Below are 22,392 nucleotides of genomic sequence, written 5' to 3'. Positions count from 1 at the left end.
CGCTTAGAATCTAATCACCTTGCAGACTTCAGTTATTTAAATTCAAGAAATGTTTTTTTTGCTGAATATAATAAGATAAGAAGGTTAAATCCTAAAAAGCCAATTCAACAGCTAATTTACTGAGGGTGAGAAGTAAATAAGTATCGACCACGGCGCTTAGGTACAGTAAAGCGTAAAATAAATATCACCACGAGTGAGTGATCATTCCTTTTTTATTGGAAAAATCATTCTAAAATTCCAGCATTTAAAATACACTGAAATTTCATAAATTTATTAAATAGCTGTCAGATTCCAAGGAACTTGAGGGTGAATAAATCTGAAAATAAAATTACTAATTTGTCCTCTACTATGAAAAAGGAAATTTTACTTGAACGCAAATCTCACGAAACCCATGATCAGCGAGACTGAAGATTGATGTATATCCGTAATTGTTGATCACGGTAGAGTAATTTTTACTTCCCCATATCTATGATTACTGCCCTTGTCTTCATCTAAGCGAGGTGGGAGTGTTCATCCGCGACTGCAGTATCTCATCGTGCGACAGAAAATAATATAGTGATTGTTGAGCGAGTAAACGATTTCTCATGCGTTAATGATTTCATTATTTTTTAAGGGTAGGATAATGCTTTCTGGGTATGCCTACGATCATTTGATTTGCATACGTAATGTGTATGGATTCATCTGGTGCGACATTGATACGTTGAAAAATATCTTATATGAACAACTCTACATGTTGTTAATAGTGTATTCTTGTGTTATGAATATGCTATCGATAGTTGTCGATACATTATATTGTGCAGGATGACTTGTAAGAATGCTTATACCACTGAAAAACATGTATTACGTTATGTTTTTTTTTCATATAAGGGACATTTTATATATTATTCTCAAGCATGTAATGCAAGCTTCTTTTATTGCAAAATCTCTATTACACCTCATACGACTGACTTGTAGTGCAGGATGATCTCTATAAAAAGAGGATAGAAATCTTGTGGTGGCTATTGAGTCATTGTAACAATGTGAAGGAGCACGAAGCCATGCCCTTGTTAGAAAGATCCTATGAAAGGAAGAAGAAAAAAAATAGAAGATTATTGATAGAACTTTAGGATATAACTTTATTAATAATCATGTCCTTTTATATAATTAGCTTATTTCATGTAGTTAACTTAAACAATGTTATTATGAATGGTGATTACAAGTTTGTAAATATGGCAAATAGTTTGTTTTATTAATTAAATGTTTACAAGTGGCCAACTGTGATTGACAAGTAGTTTTCACTTTATTGATAAGCTATGCATTCGTTATTGACTAGTGCTGATACATTAGATATTGTTATTCTCTTTAAAAATCAACAAACTACAAGAACCTGTTGATTACTTGCCGTTGGCAATTGACAAGTGGTTATCACTATATTGACAATCTATGCATTCAGTATTGACAAGTGCTAATACATTAAGTGTTGTTATTCCTTTTAAAAATCAACAAGTTATAAGAACCTGTTGATTATTTGTTGTTGGCAATTAAGAAGTGGTTATCACTATATTGACAAATTATGCATTCATCATTGATAAGTACTGATACATTAAATACTATTATTCCCTTTAAAAATCAACTAGTTATAAGGACCTGTTGACCACTTGTTATTGGCCATTGACTGCAAGTGATCACTATATTGACAAGCTATGCATTCACCATTGACAAGTGTTAATACATTAAGTGCTGTTATTTCCTTTAAAAATTAACCAGTTACAAGAACCCATTGACTACTTGTCATTGGCCATTGACTACAAGTTATCATTATATTGACAAGCTACGCATTTTTAATTAACAAGTGCTGATACATTAAGTACAATAATTCCCTTTAAAAATTAACCAGTTACAAGAATCGATTGACTACTTACCATTGGTCATTGACTACAAGTTATCACTTCATTGACAAGCCATGCATTCTTCATTGACAAGTGCTGATACATTAGGTACAATAAATAAAAAAATAAATTCCAAATACATAAACAAAAAAGTACACTTGTCTTTGATATTTTCTAGCATGGATTAGGATTTTTGCATAATGATAAACACTTTTGTTTTGAATTTGAGATTTCCTTCTCTTACGCTTTAGCCTACCCGAAGGCCTTATAGTCATTGGTAGCTTCAAGCATGTTTGGGTTAATAAATTTGTCACCGTCAATGCTTATAAACATGGATAGTCATGTGTGGCCACCGGTCTTATGTTGTTGGCATATATCTTTTGTTGAGCGATAAACTTATAACATTCATCCACAAAATTATACATATTATCATAAACTAGCTTGATTGCTGCACATGTATGCACATAAGGTATTTCACTCATTTGCCATGCTAAACAAGAGCATGTATGTGCTACTCGTTTGATGATATCATTCTTGTCAACTCTTTATACGTTGTCCATTCCTTTATTGTTCTTGTTCTAGCACTCCCCCCAGCATATTGCATACTTTCTTGGTCATAATTTTGAAAATGTTTTCTATATGAAAAAAATATAATATATGTTCTCCAGAAGAACTTACCATTTTACAGATCAACTAACACCACACATAGTATATTGACAATTATATACAGCATAATGTCAACACATTTATCCACTATTGACAAGAAATAATGTTGTTTCATAATAAAGATTTTGCAATAAAAGAAGCTTGCATCACATGCTTGAGAATAACGTATAAAATGTCCCCTATATGAAAAAAAACATAACATAATACATGTTTTTCGGTGGTATAAACATTCTTACAAGTCATCCTACACAATATAGTGTATCACAATTATCGATAGCATATCGACAACACAATAATACACTATTGACAACATATAGAGTTGTTCGTATCAAATATTTTTCAACGTATCAATGTCGCACCAAATGAATCCCTACCCATTAGCTATACAAATCAAATGATCGTAGGCATACCCAGAAAGCATTATCCTACCTTTAAATAATAATAAAATCATTAACACGTGAGAAATCGTTTACTCACTCAACAATCACTATATTATTTTCTGTCGCGCGATGAAATACTGCAGTCGCGGATGAATACTCCCACCTTGTTTAGATGAAAACAAGGGCAGTAATCAGAGATATGGGAAAGTAAAAATTACCCTACCGTGATCAACAATCAAGGATATGCATCAATCTTCAGTCTCGCTGATCATAGGTTTCGTGAGATATGCATTCGAGCAAAATTTCTTTTTTAATGGTAGAGAACAAACTAGTAATTTTATTTTTAGATTTATTCACTTTTAAGTTTCTTAGGATCTGATAGTTATTTGATAAATTTATGGGACTTCAGCGTATTTTGAATGTTTTCATGAGACTTTAGAATGATTTTTCCTTTTCTATTTGATATGATTTTTACCATTGACTTTCAGGTTAATTAAAGTGGTTAGCTATCTTGTTCTTGACATAATAATGGACTTCATGAAGGGCTCCCCGCAATTGAACGTAGAAAGAGCCTGCTAGGCGATGACTTGTATTGAGCCCTGTGTTCTTTATGCTTAACTTTCTTTTATGGTACGGGTGATGCTGTAACTTTTTATTTAAAAGATGTCATCTGTTATGGATAGATATTGACATGTGTATCGATATAAAGATCAATATTTTTGTTTTTTAAAAACATAAGATACAATATGTGTATATATATTTATAAAAGATTATAAAAAATATAATTTTAATTCAGAAAATATCTGAACCAATATATATGTATAATCTTTTTATAGTAATATCAAGAAAAACGTAATTAATAATTATATTTTTATTTTATCTATACCTAATTACCTACTATCTGGCCCCTACTAATATGTATAGCATTAATATTTTCTCATTCTCAACCATTATCTGAAAAAAAAATGTTAACTTTTTTATTTGGTTTATCAAGAAATAAGTTTGCCGCTCTCAAAATTTCAATACCATTAATGTCATCTTTTCATTTATATCCACTGATATTTCACATCTTAGATTTCTCTTGTTTGTGTTCTTCACTTTTCTTAGCTAAGAGTTGCAAATTAAAATGAACATAAACCAAATCTTCTACTATTTTAAAATTCAACTTGTTTCTTTTTATTAAATGAATGAGTTAGCAAGTATTTCATTTCCTTTTACAGCACGATGGAGAGCAAGGCTACACAAGAAACTTGTTTCTTTAAAGTATCAATTTATAATTTAAAAATATTGGATATGAATTGAAATTAATTTTTTTAATTAAAAAATAATATTCTGATACATATCAAAGAAGTATCAGTATTATTAACAATTAATCGTGCATGACAGGAGAAACATTATGCGCAGCCATTTCAATCATTATTAGTTGCCTAATAACTCGACTGTGAATCATAATTAACTTGATAAGATGCACGCTTCAGCTGATAATCTCTGCTAGAAATACTTCACCCCATCGTTATTTTACACACGTCCCTTTTTGTTTTTCTTTTTTGACTGATACACAAACACACGTCTGAAAAGCATATCTAAATTAACATGTCTTTAATTAAAAAAAGAATCATATTTTTATGAAGAGTCCTTGAGACATACGTGTTTGGCGTCATCAATAAAACGACACCATGCTAGATACAGATTTAACCTTCAAAGTCTACATGCAGAGATTCAAATTATTTGCAAATTTCACATTATACATGATATTTTTGAACCCACCTGTCTCCTCACTCAGATATCTTAAAGGGTCATGTATTTTCAAAGAGATAATCTCTGATTTGATTTATTTGAATATAATCTGAGTAGTTGATTTCTGGCGTGACTGAAGGGAAAGAAAGCCTAATTCCCCGTGAAGTACGATGGAAACAGAGTACCAAAGTAGTTCAACAATGCCATGAATTTTCTGATCGCATTTCGGGAAGGTGAATCTGTACTCAACTATCCTACCAAATAATCTCCCTTTCCAAATTACAACTACTGGATTCTTATTTTAATATTAATTAAATAAAAGATAACTCTGATCCCTGCATTTTATTTACATTTTGTTATAAATCTTTACATTTTTTTTATATTCTAAATCCTTGTATTTTTATTTGTTTTATACGCTAAATCCTTATAATACTGTTCATAAAAAAAATTTAAAACATTAAAAAAATAAGGGTTTAGAATATCAAAAAACAAAAATATATATATCTAAAACATTGAAAAAAAAGTGCAGAAATTTATAACAAAACTCAAATAAAAGGCATGGACTCAAATCTATGTTGTTTTCCAAAAATATACCCAATATTTTAATTTTTAGATCAAGTGAGTTTCTGAAAAATGTTACAGTATGCATTATACTGTACATATTGAAAAATTGCGTGCTCATTTTGTTTAGTATGCCACATGACCCACACCTGCATATTTTTTATGCAGACCCACAATTCGCCCTTTTCCTAACTGCGTGAGTTTCAATCAAAAATGTCAAAACGGTACTATAGAACTGCAGGACCATTTAGGCAGCGATTACAATATACTTTCTCAGATTTTATTTATAAAACATATTTTAAAAAATTTATTTAATTTTATTTATAAATTATGATACAATTTTTTTAAGTAATATTTAAAAAATATTTTTAAAATTATCCTTCATAAAAGAAAAAATAATATGACATCATTTTTTAAATTTGTTATATAAAAATATATTTAAAATTTCATATATTTTTATTTTTATATTTTTTTATATTAATATTAATAAAATTAATAATATTGACTCATATAAAAAAATCAAAAGAGTATGAAGGTAAAGATTCGTGCTTACAAGGTTGACCCTGAAGCATATAGATCATCTCCCTTTGAGAAGCAACATAAACTCATCACGCACGCAACAAAACGTGTCGCTGCTGAAATGCTAGCGAAATAAGACTTGGATTTTCGTGCTCTATTAATTGTACACGCATTAATTTGAGCTTGTGAAAAAAATATGAAGTTGGCTTCCATCGCTGAGGGCAACTTTCAATTTAAATTTAATATTTTTAATTTTTATTTTAAAAATAAAAAAATTTAATAAATATGTTTACCAATCTGATGGTTCATATTCAATATAAATAATTTAAATTTAATATTAAAAATTAAAATTAATTTTTTAAATATATTCTAGACAATATAGATATACTATAAATAAGGCAATAAATTTATTAAAAAATTTTAATATTAAATTTGAACCATTCATATTAAATTTAATTGTTAGATTGATAAACATAATTATTAATTTTTTTATAATTATTATATATTTTTATTTTAAAAATAAAAATTATAAATATTAAATTTAGACTATTTAAATTAAATGTGAATCATCCAGATTTGGCTCTCTCTCAGTGAAGAAGGAGAGGAGGCTTTCCTGAGTTGACTCCAAAAAACTATGGAACTTTTGTACTAAGATGAAGTTGCATTTTTGGGCTGTATTCACTTTATACGGGGAAGAATCTGAATATCAAACTAAAAGAGGAAAAATTAGGATCATTTTTGAACGGCTCAAATATATATACACATAACACAGAAAACACTTGTATTTGATATTCAAAATCCTCTAACTTCTCTCTTTACCTCGAGTATCTATCTCTGTCAGCAATTGTTGGGATGGAGATGTGAGAGGAAGAAAAGAAAAGGAGGGGTTGCGGCCGAGGCTGCCAATGCTGTGGGAAGATCATCGAAAATTCAACTCGCTTTTCAACGATCAATTAGCAAGAAAATCGTTTTCCATTTGTCATTTGTGTGGGTAACAATATGATTCACCCAACATAAGGGCAGGTGGCCAAAAGACGAACAGAACATGGGAAAGAGAGGAACGTTACTTGTCAAAACTATAAAAACTTATAAAGCATTGAATGACTGAATTACTGACCGTTACTCTGACTGCGAGGCTTTTTTTATCGCACTGTGGAATTCCCACCTCTGCTGGGACCCCAAGTGAAAACTGCGGCAAAATACTAAAATCCGTATTTCCAAAAGAGCCCATCAATTTCTTAAAAATTTCATTTCAATGCTTCACTGTCTATAAATTTGCACTGCTGAACGGCTAAACCCATCGTCCCCTAACTGCCACAGGGAAGACGAATTGATATCTGGCTTTCTAGCTTCATCAGCCACTATCCACTTCTTCTTCTTCTTCTTCTACATTATTCATTATTTCATAACAAGATTTCATTTCATCCAAATATATGGAACGGCCAACAGTATTGTTTTCATTTCTTCTAACGCTTCACTTATCTGTATCAGGTAATTTTGGCTGTGGCATCAAAATTAAACAAACAAATTTCTGATTTCGTTTATGTTCTTTTCAGCAAAGATGAGGTTTAATGTAATAACGTGGGAACACCGTTTGCAGGGGTTTTTTCAACGACATTCACCATAGTTAACAAATGCGGCTACACAGTATGGCCGGGCATCCTTTCAAACGCCGGCGTCACTCCTCTTTCTTCCACCGGTTTTGTTCTTCAGACCGGCGAGTCTAAGACCATCTCCGCACCCACTTCTTGGGGTGGCCGCTTCTGGGGCCGAACTCAGTGCTCCCAGGATTCCACCGGCATGTTTACGTGCGTCACCGGTGACTGTGGCTCTGGCAAGATGGAATGCGGAGGGAAAGGAGCCTCCCCGCCGGCGACGTTGGCGGAATTCACTTTAGACGGAGCCGGAGGGCTTGATTTCTTCGATGTAAGCTTGGTAGACGGATATAACGTGCCTATGATGGTGGTTCCTCAAGGTGGTTCCGGTGACAACTGCACGAGCACGGGCTGTGTGTCGGATCTGAACGGCGCGTGTCCCTCAGAGCTAAAGGTGATGAGCGATGACGGGAGGGAAGGGGTGGCATGCAAGAGCGCGTGCGAGGCGTTTGGGTCGCCGCGGTACTGTTGCAGCGGCGCGTATGGATCTCCGAACACCTGCAAGCCATCGTCATACTCGCAAATATTCAAGAACGCGTGCCCACGCGCCTACAGCTACGCTTACGACGACAAGACAAGCACGTTCACATGTGCGTCTGCCGATTATACCATCACCTTCTGTCCATCCCCAAACACCAGGTTGGATTTCGATATTTTTTTTATTAAATAATTAATTAATGGGCTTTTATCGGCAAAAAGCTTCGCTTGGGAAATCGGAATCGGAATAACTGGTGAACGTTGTGGGCGTGGGTGATTCATACTTCTGATTAAGCGACACGATAACGAGTAGTGTTTGGGAAATCGGTTACTCTACCGGGCATTTGTTTTTTTGGTTTTTATTTGTTGAGCATATGTTTCTGGGCCCACCAGAGAGAGGGATCGTATTCTTACCTGAGTGAGGGTGAGGCACACTGCCCTAGATAGCATTACTCCTCACGAATCTCAGCGCTGCATAATAATGATATGATATTACTTGAAGTTAGAGAATTACAACAATAAAATAAAATGCACATGGGGTTTTCTTCACTTACTGTCTCAGGGAAGCATTGTTTATTAATCAGTGGGCGATGCCCCAATTTCACAACCGTTATGACAATGGCATCGTATTTTTTGTTGATGCGTGAATTGCAGTCAGAAAGCATCACAAGGACAGAGCACAAACAGCCCATCTTTTCCGGCGGCTCCGAGCTCGCCGACACAGGACATAGACGGCCCCAGCATGGTGTACGTGGGTGCTGCTGCTTTCGATCAAAGCGAGATATCGGCCTCCACGTGCATCCACGTGTTCGAATCCCTATTCCTCGCCGGCATCATCATCGTATCAGTGGCTATCCGGGGATTCTGATACTAATATAATCAAACGATTGATTAGCCAATACATGTACATCAGTAGAAAGAAACCGGCAGTGTGAACCAGGACCTCCCCATGTCGGCTCCTACTCCATCTTTTCTTTTCTTTAAAATGTTCTGCCCGGTCCGGCCCATCACTGCACATCCATTATCTGTGTCAGTTCGGCGGCATGGGCCTTTAGAGCTTTATGGGGGCCCACGCTGATGACATTAACTTGTCAATTTGGACACGCGACACATGACCTTCTTTTGTCGTTGAATCCCAAAAGCAATTCACGTTCAGTGTCGGAGGTGAGCGAAAGTGAGGGGTGAGGGAGAGAACAGAAAGGGGTATTTATTATTAATTTGTTTGCTTTAGATATAATAAAAATTGTAGTCCTCAAATTTATTTTAATTAATTTTTAAAATTTAATCTCGGTTCAGTCAAGTGCCTATAAATATAATTAGTCATTTTGGCTTGCCCAAAAAAATAGAATGACTAAATTGTACTCCTTCTATTAAAAAATATAAGGTATTTTTAAATAAATTTTACCTTTTAATAAAGTAGTTATCTACTTTTAAACTAATATTATCTTTTTTATATTTATTTTTATTAAACATCCTACAATAAATATAAAATAAAATTATTTATCAATAGGGACACTTTTGGACAAAAAATAATGATTACACTTAGAAAGATTAAAAATATTTTATATTTTTTAACATTTAATTTTTAAAAAAATATTTTATATTTTTCAACGAAAGAGTATATGATTATAAAACTCTAGACACTTCATTGATAAAGAATAAATTTCAAAAACTAAATGGATAGCTGAATAAATATGAGATTAAAAATTTCATGATGTCTATATTTTATTATGATTATTATTCTAGCTTTAGATTTAGATATGTGGAGCATAATACCGCGGGCGATGGGATTCATTTTATTTAATCTTTAGCTTCAGAATGTATATGACTCTATTAAATCTTTAGCTACAGGAAGAGATGTGGTATCTTTGTGTTTAGTCTATTCCGCAGGCAATGTTCTATATTACGGCTCAATTTGTCGGTATATACGCTGCAGTTTTGTCGGCGACGATTGGGAAAACGCACCACACATGATCCGATAACATAAATTAAGCTCCAGTTTACGATATTTAAAGATGAATTAGAAACAAAAGAGCAGTTGAGAGAATGATTGGCAATAAAAAGAATAGGGTACTTTTCCACCTTACTTGCAAAACTAAAATGTAAATTTCATGAATAGAGAAACAAAATGATGAGGTGTGAGACAAGACTGAATGGCCACTGTGGATGCACTGATCAACGTCTGGTATCATTTTTAAATTCATTGACGTCACATCCGCAACAGTAGTGCCCTACTTCGCTGCATTTGAGTGGTGGAAAGTCACGATTATAATCGCAAGTCGCGACCAAGCCGTTGTTATTCTCTGCTTTATTATGCTTATCGTTGAAGTATTGGGTGGTTGAATTATTGAGTTCAAAAATGGGCTTATCTCAATGCATGCCATGGACGCTGTTCCCTGTCTCGTCCGCCATCGCCTGCTATTTGTCACTTCATTTATCGAGTTTGACCCCATCGCGCTCCATTATGAGTCACATGACATGAAATTCTTGCCGGACAATGAGTCACGTGAAGTTGCTCGATGGCTGAGTACCCAATAGATTCCCACTTTGTGAGATGATATATTTTAGTGACATGAAGATGTGGGGAACACAGGATCAGAGAGGTGTGGTATGTGAAAGTCGAGTTATGAAATGTCAAACTTAATGTGTGTTTAGTTATTAATTTTCACATGATAAAAGTATGTTTGAGAGATTTAAATATTTATTAAATTTAATAAAAACACATTCAAAATACGATTAAAATGTGTTTTTAAAAGTTACCCAAATATACTCGTAGAATAGGTCTGTAATATGGTCACGTTGGTTATTATTGCCGCTATGCACTATCTATTTAATATTACAATGGCTCCATTGTGTTTCCCACAAAAAGGGCCGAAGCTCAATTAAGTTTTGTCCCGTATGTCTCTTTTTCCATTTTTTTAAATGAAAAAAAATGTTAAAATCATGATTACCACCTAGGCAGCGTGTTCTTCCATTTTGGCTTAGGTGACAATCACACGCACCGAATTACTAAACAGAGCCAGCCTTTCAAAGTTTCAATGGGCTCCTTTGTCAGTGGGTCCCCAATGGCGTGAGACACACTTCAATATTTAAATTTTAAATAAAGGCAAAAAATAGGATAAGCATATAAGTGTCAGAAGTGGGATTTGAACCCACGCCCTCTCACGAGGACCAGAACTTGAGTCTGGCGCCTTAGACCACTCGGCCATCCTGACTTGGGTCACGCTTTTCGTTGTATACATATTTTTACTACTTAATCAATTCTCTTGAAATTTTAGATTCAGTATTCTTATTCTTATTATTAACATGTTTATTGAAATATGAATGTGTAAAAAATTTTATAATGAATTTAAAATTATATTTTATTTACAGAACTTTTACGCTTGCTTATTATTTATTATATTTTAATGATAAATATTAAAAAAAATTGTGAAAATTTATGGTGGCTAACAAAATCTACAAGGAAAGTAATGACAGGAAATTATTTGAATGTAGAAACTTAAAAAGAGAATTATATTAAAGTCTCACACAATAAAATTAATTACTATAAGATTTAAGAAAATTAATTACAACACAATTAGTTATCAATTTTTTAATTCAATTATTAATGAATCTTGTAGTAATTAATTTTTTTATGTAAGACTTAGATGTAATTCTCTCAAACTTAAACATGTGAAGAACAGTTAACAGAAGAGAAAAATGTGACGAGAATGCTAAAATAGTTTCGATAGAGTATTTGAAAACTGTCTTGAACTCAAAGTCACAAGTGAATTCTTTTTTTTTTTTTTTTAAATGTAAAACTAAGAACAATGCATGACGACAAATAATGGAATGAAATGCACGGACTCTACTTTTGAGGCCAACTACATGAAATTTTAAGTGTGAATAAACAGGCTTTGTGTGAAAGCATAATCAATCAATATCGCCATGGAAATATCAGAGTCCGAAAAAGTAAAAAGCAATTAAAAACACACTTGAAAATCAAAGGTGAAAGTTGCGACTTCGAAAGAAAAAAATTGAGGCAGAAAAAGAGAAGGATCGAAGTTTTTATAGTCATTAATTATAGTGTAAATAAGAAGTTAGTTAGGTTCCCGATAATCACTAACCAGTGCTAGTTTTAGCATCTACTTTCGTCATTTTTCAAAATTTTATGCATGCCACCCCAGCACGACTCTCGCATTTTAGTTTTCTGTGGTTGCACGACACCTCAATATCCTTATTTTTACAACCCACGATGTCGAATATTAGCTACTTTTTGACAATGAAACAAACAGAATTTTATAAACGAATTAGATATGCTCTGTGTGTAGTGTGTCTAGTCTTCTTTTCGAGGAGATAACAATTAAGTTCTGTAAATGGTTATCAAAATTCTGTCAATCCCTAAATTATACAAAATAGAACTCAACATCTTCCCGCTATATCGACATATTGGACCACACAAGTCCTCTCCATTCTTATTACCAACTATTTGATTGGAGTGTCCTCTAACTCGTCGACCTTCTGTTACTCATCCTCCTTGATTGCTTCGCTCTCTCTTATAACTTAAATCTTCAACTCTTTCCTCAACGAAGGACGCCATAATTATGCTGTTGCTTAATTGCTCTGTTTAAAGTTTCTAAGGAAATCTCATGAGTGGACTGCTGGTGACTGGTGAGCCTCCCACCAGAAAAGGAGGTTCTGTGTGGTTATTTCGATTTTGGAAAATAAGTGATTGCTTTGCTTGGCTTATAATCTTAGCAACAAGGTGGCTAATCGTCGGTCGCTCAACTTTGCGGCAATATCACGCGAGGCTGCCTCTATAACATTTTAATTTAAATTTTAATAATTAATTTGAGTTAAGAAAAATTTTAAAAATATTTAAAGGTGAGCAAATTAGTAAGAGACGATTATTAAATCTAACTTAAAATATAATTTTAAATTAAAATTTTAAAAATTATTATTATTATTATTAGGAAAGAAGAAAGAGAAATGTAATAGAAAGAGAGATTGAAAAATAAAAAATATAATATACATATATATATGAATTAAAAAAATATAAAACAATGGAGAGGTGGACGTTTTGCTCGCACAAGTGTATTGTACATATACATACATACATACATACATTCATATATATATATATATATATATTAATAAATATAAAAAAAAGAAAAGGAGGGGGCGGATTGCGTGCAAGTACGTAGACATATATATATTAAAAAAATAAAAGAGAAATGAAGGCAAACAAAAAAAGGTCATGGGACTCACACCTTTTTAAATATCCCCCACCTCTTTTCTTTTCTCATTCTTTCCGTCTAGCCTTTTCCTTTTCTTGCGCGTGAGAGCAGAGATGAAATAACGCGAGTCGCCGGCAAGAAGGGATCTGAGTTTTAAAGGTTTGAGTTTCTAATAGGATATTTAAAGTGTTATTTTAGGCTTTTCAAGACTGTTTAAGTATTCTAAAATTTTTTTCTTAGCCATCATTCCTCTTTGGTTTTTGTTTTTGTGGTGGTAGAAAATCTAAGGTTTAAAAGAGGGATGAATTTATGTTAAATAAATGTAATTGTTGAGGTTGTTAGTGGTATAATAAATGTTTTAGAATATAAATTTGTTGATGAGCTTGGAATTTGAGGCTTATGGATCAAACTCTAGGCTAAATTTTTATTAAATCTGAAAATATATGTTAATTTATTGAAGTTTAGATGATTATTTAGGATGAGAAATTGATTATTATGGCCATAGAATGATGATTCTAAGTTTGAGACTCAATTTTCACTTTTTGAATATTTTAGGTGCGAATTTATGAAATAAAAAGAAAAATTTTGATAATAGAAATTAGTTTAAAGGTTGATTTTAGTTTATTAATGTTTATTGAGGACTAAAAGAGGATTTAAAAATTTTACTTAATAGTATTAACTCTAGATTTATATTAAGATTAAGACTAAAAATTATGTTATATTCTCTAATTCAATTATTAAAGTTATTTTATTAGTTTCAATAATTAAAACTAATATTTATAAATAATATGTTACTTGTAGATTGTATTGTTGGTGAAGATTGTGATGGAGAAAAATTATAAGGAATAATTTATTAAAAAAGTCACGAGGCAACCATGCTTTTAATTTGTGATTGGTATTGCTTTGTGTTAATTGGGTGACTATTAATAAAATTATGAATTGTTGTTGAGAAATTATCTTGTTATGTTTATAAAAAAATTGTGAAATTGTGGATATGTATTTTAAAGTATTTTTGCCAAGTGGGATGTCATATTGTAATATTGTTAAAAATAAAAAAATTGTGAAGATTGTAATATTGTATAATTATACAATATTGTTATGGATTTATTTAATTGTTGTGGGAGGTGTTGGGAGATTTGTTGTTGTTGTTGTTGTATTTATGTGCCATTTGGTATATTCCTATTGGAGCCCAATAGGTGGCGTGTAAGGGCTCAGGCTAATCTACCTTTGACCGGGTAATTTAGCACCGAGTGAGGGTTATGGCTCGAGGTTAATGGAGGAGATAAGGATAGTTATTTATTATGTATTGTAATATTTCTTGTATTTTTGTTAGAATTATATGGCTGTTGTTTCCCCACTTAACAAGCACATATTTAACTGTTTTATACACTATCATAAATTAGTATTGGTTACTGAGACTTTTGAGTCTTATTATGTGGTTAATAATTTTCTGGAGAAGAGCCATGAGCGGTGCGTGGAGAAGTCCTTGAGACTTAGTGGTATAGATTCATGGTCTCTTTTAAGTATTTAATTTATAATTTTTAATGTGTTATATTGGCAATACTAGAGCTTTTTATTTATTGACAATTATATGAATGTAATGATGTAATCATGCCCTTCAAACTATTTCTACTTTTGATATACTTTGGATGACTATAACTTTGATCTTTGATTTATTTTAGATGGTTTGAAATGGCATAATTATGAGGTCAAATAATTGGCTTGTTTTGGAAATTGATTGAGTTGTTTATTTTAGTTATTGGTCTATGGTTTGTACTTGTTGGGAGTATAAGGATGGAAAATGTTGTTTTAGCCTAATGACACGTGGAAGGTAAAAATTTATCTGAAATATTGTATTGTGCAAGCTTAAGCTAATTATAAAATATTTTTATATTAAATTTATTGATATAAAATGTGTTAGATGGTTGTAACCCAATTATGATTGTAAATGTATATTAGTTGTATAAAATTGTTTCGTATTATTTAAAAAAGAATTTAATCTTTTCTACTATGATAGTTAATTTTAAAAAAAATATTTTATAAAGTTATGTTTTATTATTTTTTATCATACTAGTGTTTTAAATTATAGAATTGTTTTAAAAAATATATAAGATAAGTTAATTTTTGTTTATTATAGATACTTTTCCATCATGATTAAATTAAATTATTTAAAAAAAATTAGGATGCTGCAGCCTCAATCATGTTGCCTCTTAAAACCCAACCAATCAATGCTTACTCTGCCTAAAGCAGTAGTGGAATTTATAAACCTTTTTCTTTTTTTAATGCACGAGTAGAATTTATACTACTTTTGAAAAGTTGCGCAACTTGATGGATAAAGGGAAGAACAGGAGCCCTTTTCTCCATAGTGTATCTGGTTACATTTTTTTTTTTTGAAAAAAAGTTTTGGTAGCAGGCCTTAAGTCTATTTATTTAAAATCAACAGACTATCCAATTTTGGTTCGAGATACTTTCATGGAACATGAACACCCAAAAATCCTAGTACTTAGCCAGCCATTCTTTTCACTCATAGAGCCACATCCCTTGTGATCTTATCGTGGTCCAGCCTAACACCCTTACACAACCTATTTTGAGCTAACCAAAATTCCTGACTAGACAAAATAAAGCAAGCTCGTATTGCGTTACGTGAATTGTGACATACGAAGGACTCGTATGCTGCTTGGCAGCGGCACAGCCCAAAACCCTATCTCCATCCCAAAAGCCCACAGTTTTTGGGGGGGGGGGGGGCGGAGGTGAAAGGTATCAGTAATGCAAAGGGAACTCCGTCGTTGCATAAGCATCGAAATAGTAAAACTAAATGCTAAGGCAGAACTTCAAATTATATAATGACTACAGTGTTACGGCCAATCTGTTCATTTTACCAACTCCATGTGGAACCAAAACTCATGCTGGAGGGCTGTAAAGATTTGCCTCGAGAAACTAAACCAAAAATTAAAAAGCAAAAGGAAGGCAGGGTGATAGAGATTTGTGGTTTTGTCCACCTTGGCACCGAGCAGATCTACAGCTCGTCCTTGGCATCACCATCATCTTCGGCCTTTAACGCAGCAGCAGCTTCTTTTGCATCACTTTCAGCCTCAGCATCAGCAGTATCATCTTCCTCTTCAACTGTTGCATCAGGACTGATGTCTAGGCTAGACTTCACTGAATCGTAAATGCAGGAGGCAAAATCCTTAGGGTCATTTAGCATGAAGCCGCTTTCAAGGAGGGCTATCTGGTACATCAGCTACGCTGTTTGTTTCATGCTCTCATCCTGAAACGTAAGTGGGTCATGTCAAATTCGGAAATTCAATTCTGCTGGGCAAAAACCAAAGGGTGGGGGGAAGAAATCATTTGGATAGGGTCTAATGTTACCAACAAAAACAAGTTTATGACAGAATTCATGGAATGTTGATAGAATTAGAAAACAGATTGACAAGAATTACATAATCGATCATTCCACAAACAAAAGCAAATTGACCATCATTCATGAAATCGAACAAAGTAGTCCCAGACTTCCAGTTTCTAACAGCATAGGCAAAGCTAAGCTTTTGCGTCATGAAATGCACAGAAAAGTAAACATGCATTGATGCATACAGCACATAGAAAATTTGAACAGGAATAAAGATTAAAAGTAGATGGGGAAAAAAACTAGAAACCTTCCAATACTAAATAGTAGAGATTAGACAATTATCTAAAAGCCGGGAAAGATTAACAGAAAAGGGAGCGTAGCTGTATTATTCAATAATATAATAAACACGCTGATTTTCTTTCTTTCTTTTTGGGGGGGTTGAATAACATGCAGCTTTTTTTTTGGGTAAATAGAAAGCAAATGTTATTATTATTAATAATCATACGTTGAATATCTCAGCAACTGAAAGTAGCTAGAAGAATTCAATCTAGAACGTACCTCAGGGTTGTTTGTTACTCTCTCTCGAAGCTCCTTGATGATAGGGTGCCTAGGATTGACCTCAAGAACCCTTTTGCCACGCATGTATGCTTGCTTGCTAGCATCTGACAACGTTTGAGATTGCATGATTCTCTCCACATTAGCACTCCAGCCATATGTTGACGTCACTACCACACAAGGTGTGTTGTCCAAACGGTTGGATATCTTCACATCATCTACATTCTTATTGGAAAGGGCCTTCTTCCACCACTTGGTCAGATCCTTGAAGGACTCCTTCAGGTCCTTATTTTTTGCATCCTTCCCAAGTTTCAATCCCTCCTTGGAAACATTTTGAAACTTTTTGTCTTCATAATCCATCAGGCATTGCATCAAGTATTCGTCCACAGGATCAGTGAAGAAAATAAACTGTAGCAATTGAAAAACAAGTACATTTAAAAGACATGGTATCATGTTCCTTTCCAATCAAAATTTAAAGATAAGAAGTATTCCAAATTTGAGGGCGTAAAAAAAAATCCAAGTATAACTCGGTAAAAATACCCTAAAAACCATAAGTACCTTATAGTTTTTCTTTTTAAGCCGCTCAAGAAATGGAGATTTTTCCAATTGTTCTTTACTGCTTTCAGTTATGTAAAAGATATCCTATCCAAATTTCATTCGGGAGATATACTGATCTAGAGAAGTCAATTTGCCTTCAGACTTGGTGCTGCAATAGTTCAATTAAATTGTCAACAAGTAACAAGGATCAATAACATGTTGCAAAAGGCACCCCACAAAAAAATTCAATCAGAAAACAGGCAAGGCACCTCTCAACTCTATGTAGTTTAGCCAAATGATTTTTGTTGGCAGCATCCTCAATAATTCCAAGTTTAATGGACTTTCCAAATTCATTCTCATCTGCATCAACCACCCAACATCAGTTTAAGTGAAAACCATTCAAAAAAAAAAAAAAAAATTAACAAAGCTTTGCACAGAACTTTGGAATAGTTAACAAAGTGAAGATAAACCGAAACTTTTGCACAAAATGCAGCTACGCTACTATTTTGCCAGTGATAGGAGAGTTGAATAGCTTTGAAAATCACAATAGAAACGGGGGTTGGGATTCTGGAACATTAGTCCAAATATACCTTACCTTTCTTTTTTGTGTCTGGGGACTCATCAGGATCCTCTTCTGCTAACCTACGAATCATATCAATGGCTTTTTTGATGAGTTTTTTCTTGATAGTCTTTACACTACTATGTTGTTGAAGCATTTCTTGTGAGACTTGTTGAAGCATTTCTCGTGAGACATTAAGTGGCAAGGTGTCAGAATCAACAAGTCCCTGTTCACAATGTCAAAATATATGTGTGTCAAGAAAATGAAAAATGCCAATGCTTATAAAATGTAACAAGTGGCAGTAACAAAGCACTCTGGTAAATACCTTCAAAAAGCTAAGGTATTTTGGCAACAATTCATCAAATTCATCTGAAATAAATACTCTTCTAACATATAACTTCAGGTTGGATTTGTTTGCGTTATAATAACTTTCGTATAAATCATGAGGAGCCTTAGGTGGCACAAACAGTATTGTCTTGAACTCAACATTACCTTCAGCAGTAAAGTGACTCCATGCTAGATGTTTCTCATCACTAAAGTCCTGCACAACAGTAAATCACTAATTAACAAACTTCAGGGTGAAGACAAATCCTCTATAACACCCTTCAGCATCCCATAGCAAATTATGTAGGCAATATACCTTAGCAAGAGAGTGGTAGAACTTGATGTATTCCTCATCAGTAACCTCCTCAGGGTTCCGCAGCCAAATAGCTTTCACATCATTCAAAAGTTCCCACTCATATGTTGCTTCTTCCACTGTCTTAGTCTTGGGCTTTGTTTCTTCATCTCCACTTTTCTCAGCATCTTCATCCCCACTATCTCCCTTAGAGGAGTTACTTTCAGCTGTATATGAATTAAAATAAGGTAAGAATGACAGCAATATATGAAAAGAATATGTGTGTGTCTACACATAAATTAAACAAGTCAATGGACAAATGCCAGAGTAGATTCTAAAACTAAGGGTTTTAAAAAGAAAGATCACCCAACCGAGTATTTCAGTTATACATACTTGATGGTTCCTCTTCCTCTTCCTCTTCATTATCAGGCACCTCCACATCAACTTCTTTGCTTGCCCAAATATAGATAGGAAAGTTGATAAATTCAGAGTATTTCTTCACCACTTCCTGTGGAATGAATAAATATTGAATCATGTTTATCAGTCTTCAATAGAACCAGCTCAACGATTTATTCTAGCCTTAGTCCTAATTAGCATCAAATCCCTTTGTGAAACACTGAGGAAGTCATCTTACAATAAAACTATTACCTTAACAATTTAAAAATAGGCGGGGAACAAGAAGGAAAGTTCCAACAGAGAGAATGGCCAGTTGTTAATCCATAACAACATACTGAGGGGCTTGTTTAAACGTTTGGAAGATACAAGATAATATTTTTTTTTTATTAAACAAAATTCAATAGCAAATGGAATCACTTCAGAGATAGAGGCACAGACACTAACTATAATACAGTACAAAATCTACCCCGGGAAGACACCCTATTATTATTTGTTGTCAAAGACAAAAACTATCACCTTCTATACATACCAAGTACATATGTTGTCATTAACCTTAATGTAAATAGAACACCAGTTTAGTGACTACGCAGACAAATAAATACATAAACAAAAATTAAAAGACGTTAAGTTATAGTTGAGTAATTAATAGTAATTAAGCTAACAACTCTTGCATACTTTCAGCTTAGACTCCTCCAAGTATTCCCCAGCCTCTTCTCTGAGGTGTATTCCAATCTCAGTTCCACATCCCAATGGTTCGTTCCATGTGTCTTCTGATATTGTAAATGCTCCATCAGCTTTGGACTCCCAGACGTACCTGAAAGCCAACCAAATTTCTAGCCAATGCTGGGAATGAATGAAATTCAAACAACTTCAAATCTAAAAAACTTACTGTATATCATCATTATGTTTGCTAATGACTTCAACATAGTCAGCCACAAGATACACGGAGTAGAAGCCAACTCCAAATTGTTCGATAAGATTGATATCTCCACTTGTCTGCATTTTCTCAACGAAAGCTGCATGGATAAGGTGTTTCGATTAACATCTTTCACACCTTATCACAAATCTAAAATCATTTAGCAATTAGCTAAGAGAACAGAATATATAATATACCTAAAGTTTTGGATTTTGCTATCGTGCCCAAATTCTTTATTAAATCTTCCTTTGTCATACCTATACCTCTGTCTTGAATTGATAAGATTTTCTTTTCCTTGTCTAACTTAATCTGAAATTTATCATGTCATAAAATGTTTTAAGCCACAAAACAAACAAACCATGTATGTCCGATGACAACGACAAGAAAATACTAACGCCATGATTGCATCAAATTACCATCATTCAATGTATAAAAGGCCCAAATCACCAATTGTTGAGACTAAGTTGAGCATTTAACCGTACTAACCTGGATTTCAAGTTTCGAGCCATCGCCATCACCCAAAATCTCTTTGTCTGTGAGGGAGAGGAACCTAATCTTATCCAGTGCCTAGATTGGTAGAGTAATCATTAACACCAAGTTCAGGTAACAAATTTGATGCGATACCTTTGCAAAATAATAATCTTATAAGAAAACCAGCTTACACCAGAAGCATTGGAGATCAACTCCCTGAGGAAGATATCTTTATTACTATAGAGGGAGTTGATTATAATGTCCATGAGCCGCGACACTTCCGCCCAGAACTCGAACTTCTTCACGTTGCTGTGAAGCGATCTTTTAGAGATTGACTCCAACTCCCTTCATTCACAAGAAAACACGTTTAAGGAATAACGATACAAAGCAAAAATTAAAAGAGATAGTAAAGCATAATAAGTTCAAAAAACCTCTTGGCCACATAAGAATCGGTGGAAAGACCATTTGGAACAGCGCCAATCTTGTCTTCCACCTTCGGTGGATCTACAAGCTCTTCAGAATCAACCACGGCATTCGCCTGAAACTTTCGACCTAAACCAACGCCGATTTACAATTGCATTCACATTTCAAATCGAATCACCAAACTAAACCACACTGAGGCCCGGGTCTTTAGCTAAGAAAATGCAGTCTCTATTCAAAAACAAAACAAAGATAACGAAGAATCGAAAAACTGTAATACCTTGATCGGCAAAGAGAAGGAGTATACAGAGTAGAAGGAGAGATAAAGGAACCGTCTACTTCCTCATCATAGTGTTTGGACTTCGTGGCAGACAGTCGCGAGATCTGACCACTTTAGGATCTATTGGCAAGTTGAGCATTTCCCGACTAAAAGCCTAAAACGGTAAAACTAAAAAAAATAAAAAATTACCAAAAACCATGAAGGACAAATGCATTTACCGTATATTTATTGTGAAACCTATTCAAACTTCAAAGCTTAACATGCATCTTCGTGTTCCTTTTTATTAGCAAAAACTTACTAAAATTTATTTATGTAAAATAATGATTGATTATGTCGATATTATAAAAACCAGACCAGTAATTCAATAAAAGTATTAGTTTATAATTTAATTATTGGATCGTGGTAAAACTGTAAGATTTCATTTAAACGGTACTAATAATAAAATAATAAAAGCCACTCATTATGCAATACATTTGGGTTAAAATGGTTGAGCTTTCAAGATAAAACTTGAATTACTTGGTATACTGTTGATATTGAGAGGCTTGAAACTTTGGTGGTTTCATGGACTTTAAAAAAGTAGAAGTTTACTTTTTAGCGATTATAAGGCTACAGTCATTTTTATCAATACATCATTGAGGAAGCCACTGACATGCTCAATAGAAATTTGATTGTTTCCGTTAATTTCGTGTATGGATGATCCAATAGTGCGTTTGTTTGTTTGTTTATTTGTTTTTTTTTTTTGGTTTTTTTTTGTTAACATGCAAATTGAATTCTAAACTATAAAACCAAAAGCAATTTGAATCTTAAATTTTTAAAAGGTACATTTTAACTTTAATTAATTAAAATTAGGACAACTTCATCTCTACTATTAAGTTTAAACAAACGTTTGTTAAATTATGGTTTAATATGTAATTTTCATCGAATGAGGGTAAAAAAGTGAAATTTTGGTAAAAGTTCCATATTAAGCTCCAATTTTTTTTTTAAAAAAAATGGATGTTTGTTAAACTTTAACCATTAGTGTAAAATTATCTTAATTTTAATTGTTTAGAGTTTATGATATATATTTTAAAAATTTAGGATTTAATTCGTCCCTAAATTTATAGTTTAATATTCAAATTATATATTAACCTCTCTTTGTTTTTTATCCAAAAACCACTTTTTATCTAGAGGTAATGTTTGATGAAAATCTTTGCCTTTTGATCTAATAGTATTTGTTT

The 22,392-nt window shown here is 33.2% G+C and overlaps 2 protein-coding genes, 1 long non-coding RNA gene, 1 other non-coding gene and 1 pseudogene across 4 annotated transcripts; 1 reads left to right on the top strand and 4 right to left on the bottom strand.

Moving 5' to 3' along the window:
• The first annotated feature begins 7,026 nt into the window (after positions 1-7,026).
• Positions 7,027-9,148, top strand: LOC129318340 (pathogenesis-related thaumatin-like protein 3.5). The gene is made up of 3 exons (XM_054963066.1): positions 7,027-7,222; positions 7,332-8,025; positions 8,518-9,148. The coding sequence occupies exons 1-3, from the start codon at positions 7,165-7,167 to the stop codon at positions 8,729-8,731; spliced, it is 966 nt and encodes a 321-aa protein (XP_054819041.1). The 5' UTR covers positions 7,027-7,164; the 3' UTR covers positions 8,732-9,148.
• Positions 7,247-8,558, bottom strand: LOC129318341 (uncharacterized). Its single transcript, XR_008595223.1, has 2 exons — positions 8,418-8,558; positions 7,247-8,334 (listed from the first exon to the last, which is right to left on the bottom strand). It is a non-coding gene; the product is annotated as an uncharacterized LOC129318341 (long non-coding RNA).
• A 1,846-nt stretch (positions 9,149-10,994) lies between the features above and the next one.
• Positions 10,995-11,078, bottom strand: TRNAL-CAA (transfer RNA leucine (anticodon CAA)). Its single transcript has one exon. It is a non-coding gene; the product is annotated as a tRNA-Leu (tRNA).
• Positions 11,079-15,885: 4,807 nt separating this feature from the next.
• Positions 15,886-21,242, bottom strand: LOC129318794 (endoplasmin homolog; annotated as a pseudogene).
• Positions 16,096-17,340, bottom strand: LOC129318352 (endoplasmin homolog). The gene is made up of 2 exons (XM_054963076.1): positions 16,984-17,340; positions 16,096-16,308 (listed from the first exon to the last, which is right to left on the bottom strand). Exons 1-2 carry the CDS (start codon positions 17,338-17,340, stop codon positions 16,096-16,098), a joined length of 570 nt encoding a protein of 189 aa, XP_054819051.1.
• Positions 21,243-22,392: the final 1,150 nt, after the last annotated feature.

This window comes from Prosopis cineraria, unplaced genomic scaffold, assembly GCF_029017545.1.
Source record: "Prosopis cineraria cultivar Desert tree isolate PC_DT_omini unplaced genomic scaffold, ASM2901754v1 PC8, whole genome shotgun sequence".
NCBI classification, from domain to species: domain Eukaryota; kingdom Viridiplantae; phylum Streptophyta; class Magnoliopsida; order Fabales; family Fabaceae; genus Prosopis; species Prosopis cineraria.
This window is presented reverse-complemented; position numbering and strand designations above follow the sequence as displayed.

Bases quoted from the DNA above. Each gene is read 5' to 3' on its own strand.
- LOC129318352 (XM_054963076.1), bottom strand. From the start codon at position 17,340: ATGGATTATGAAGACAAAAAGTTTCAAAATGTTTCCAAGGAGGGATTG. The intron at 16,309-16,983 runs GTACGTTCTAGA...CTGATGTACCAG, and splicing joins GAGTAACAAACAACCCTGAG to ATAGCCCTCCTTGAAAGCGG.
- LOC129318340 (XM_054963066.1), top strand. From the start codon at position 7,165: ATGGAACGGCCAACAGTATTGTTTTCATTTCTTCTAACGCTTCACTTA. The intron at 7,223-7,331 runs GTAATTTTGGCT...CACCGTTTGCAG, and splicing joins GCTTCACTTATCTGTATCAG to GGGTTTTTTCAACGACATTC. The intron at 8,026-8,517 runs GTTGGATTTCGA...CGTGAATTGCAG, and splicing joins TGTCCATCCCCAAACACCAG to TCAGAAAGCATCACAAGGAC.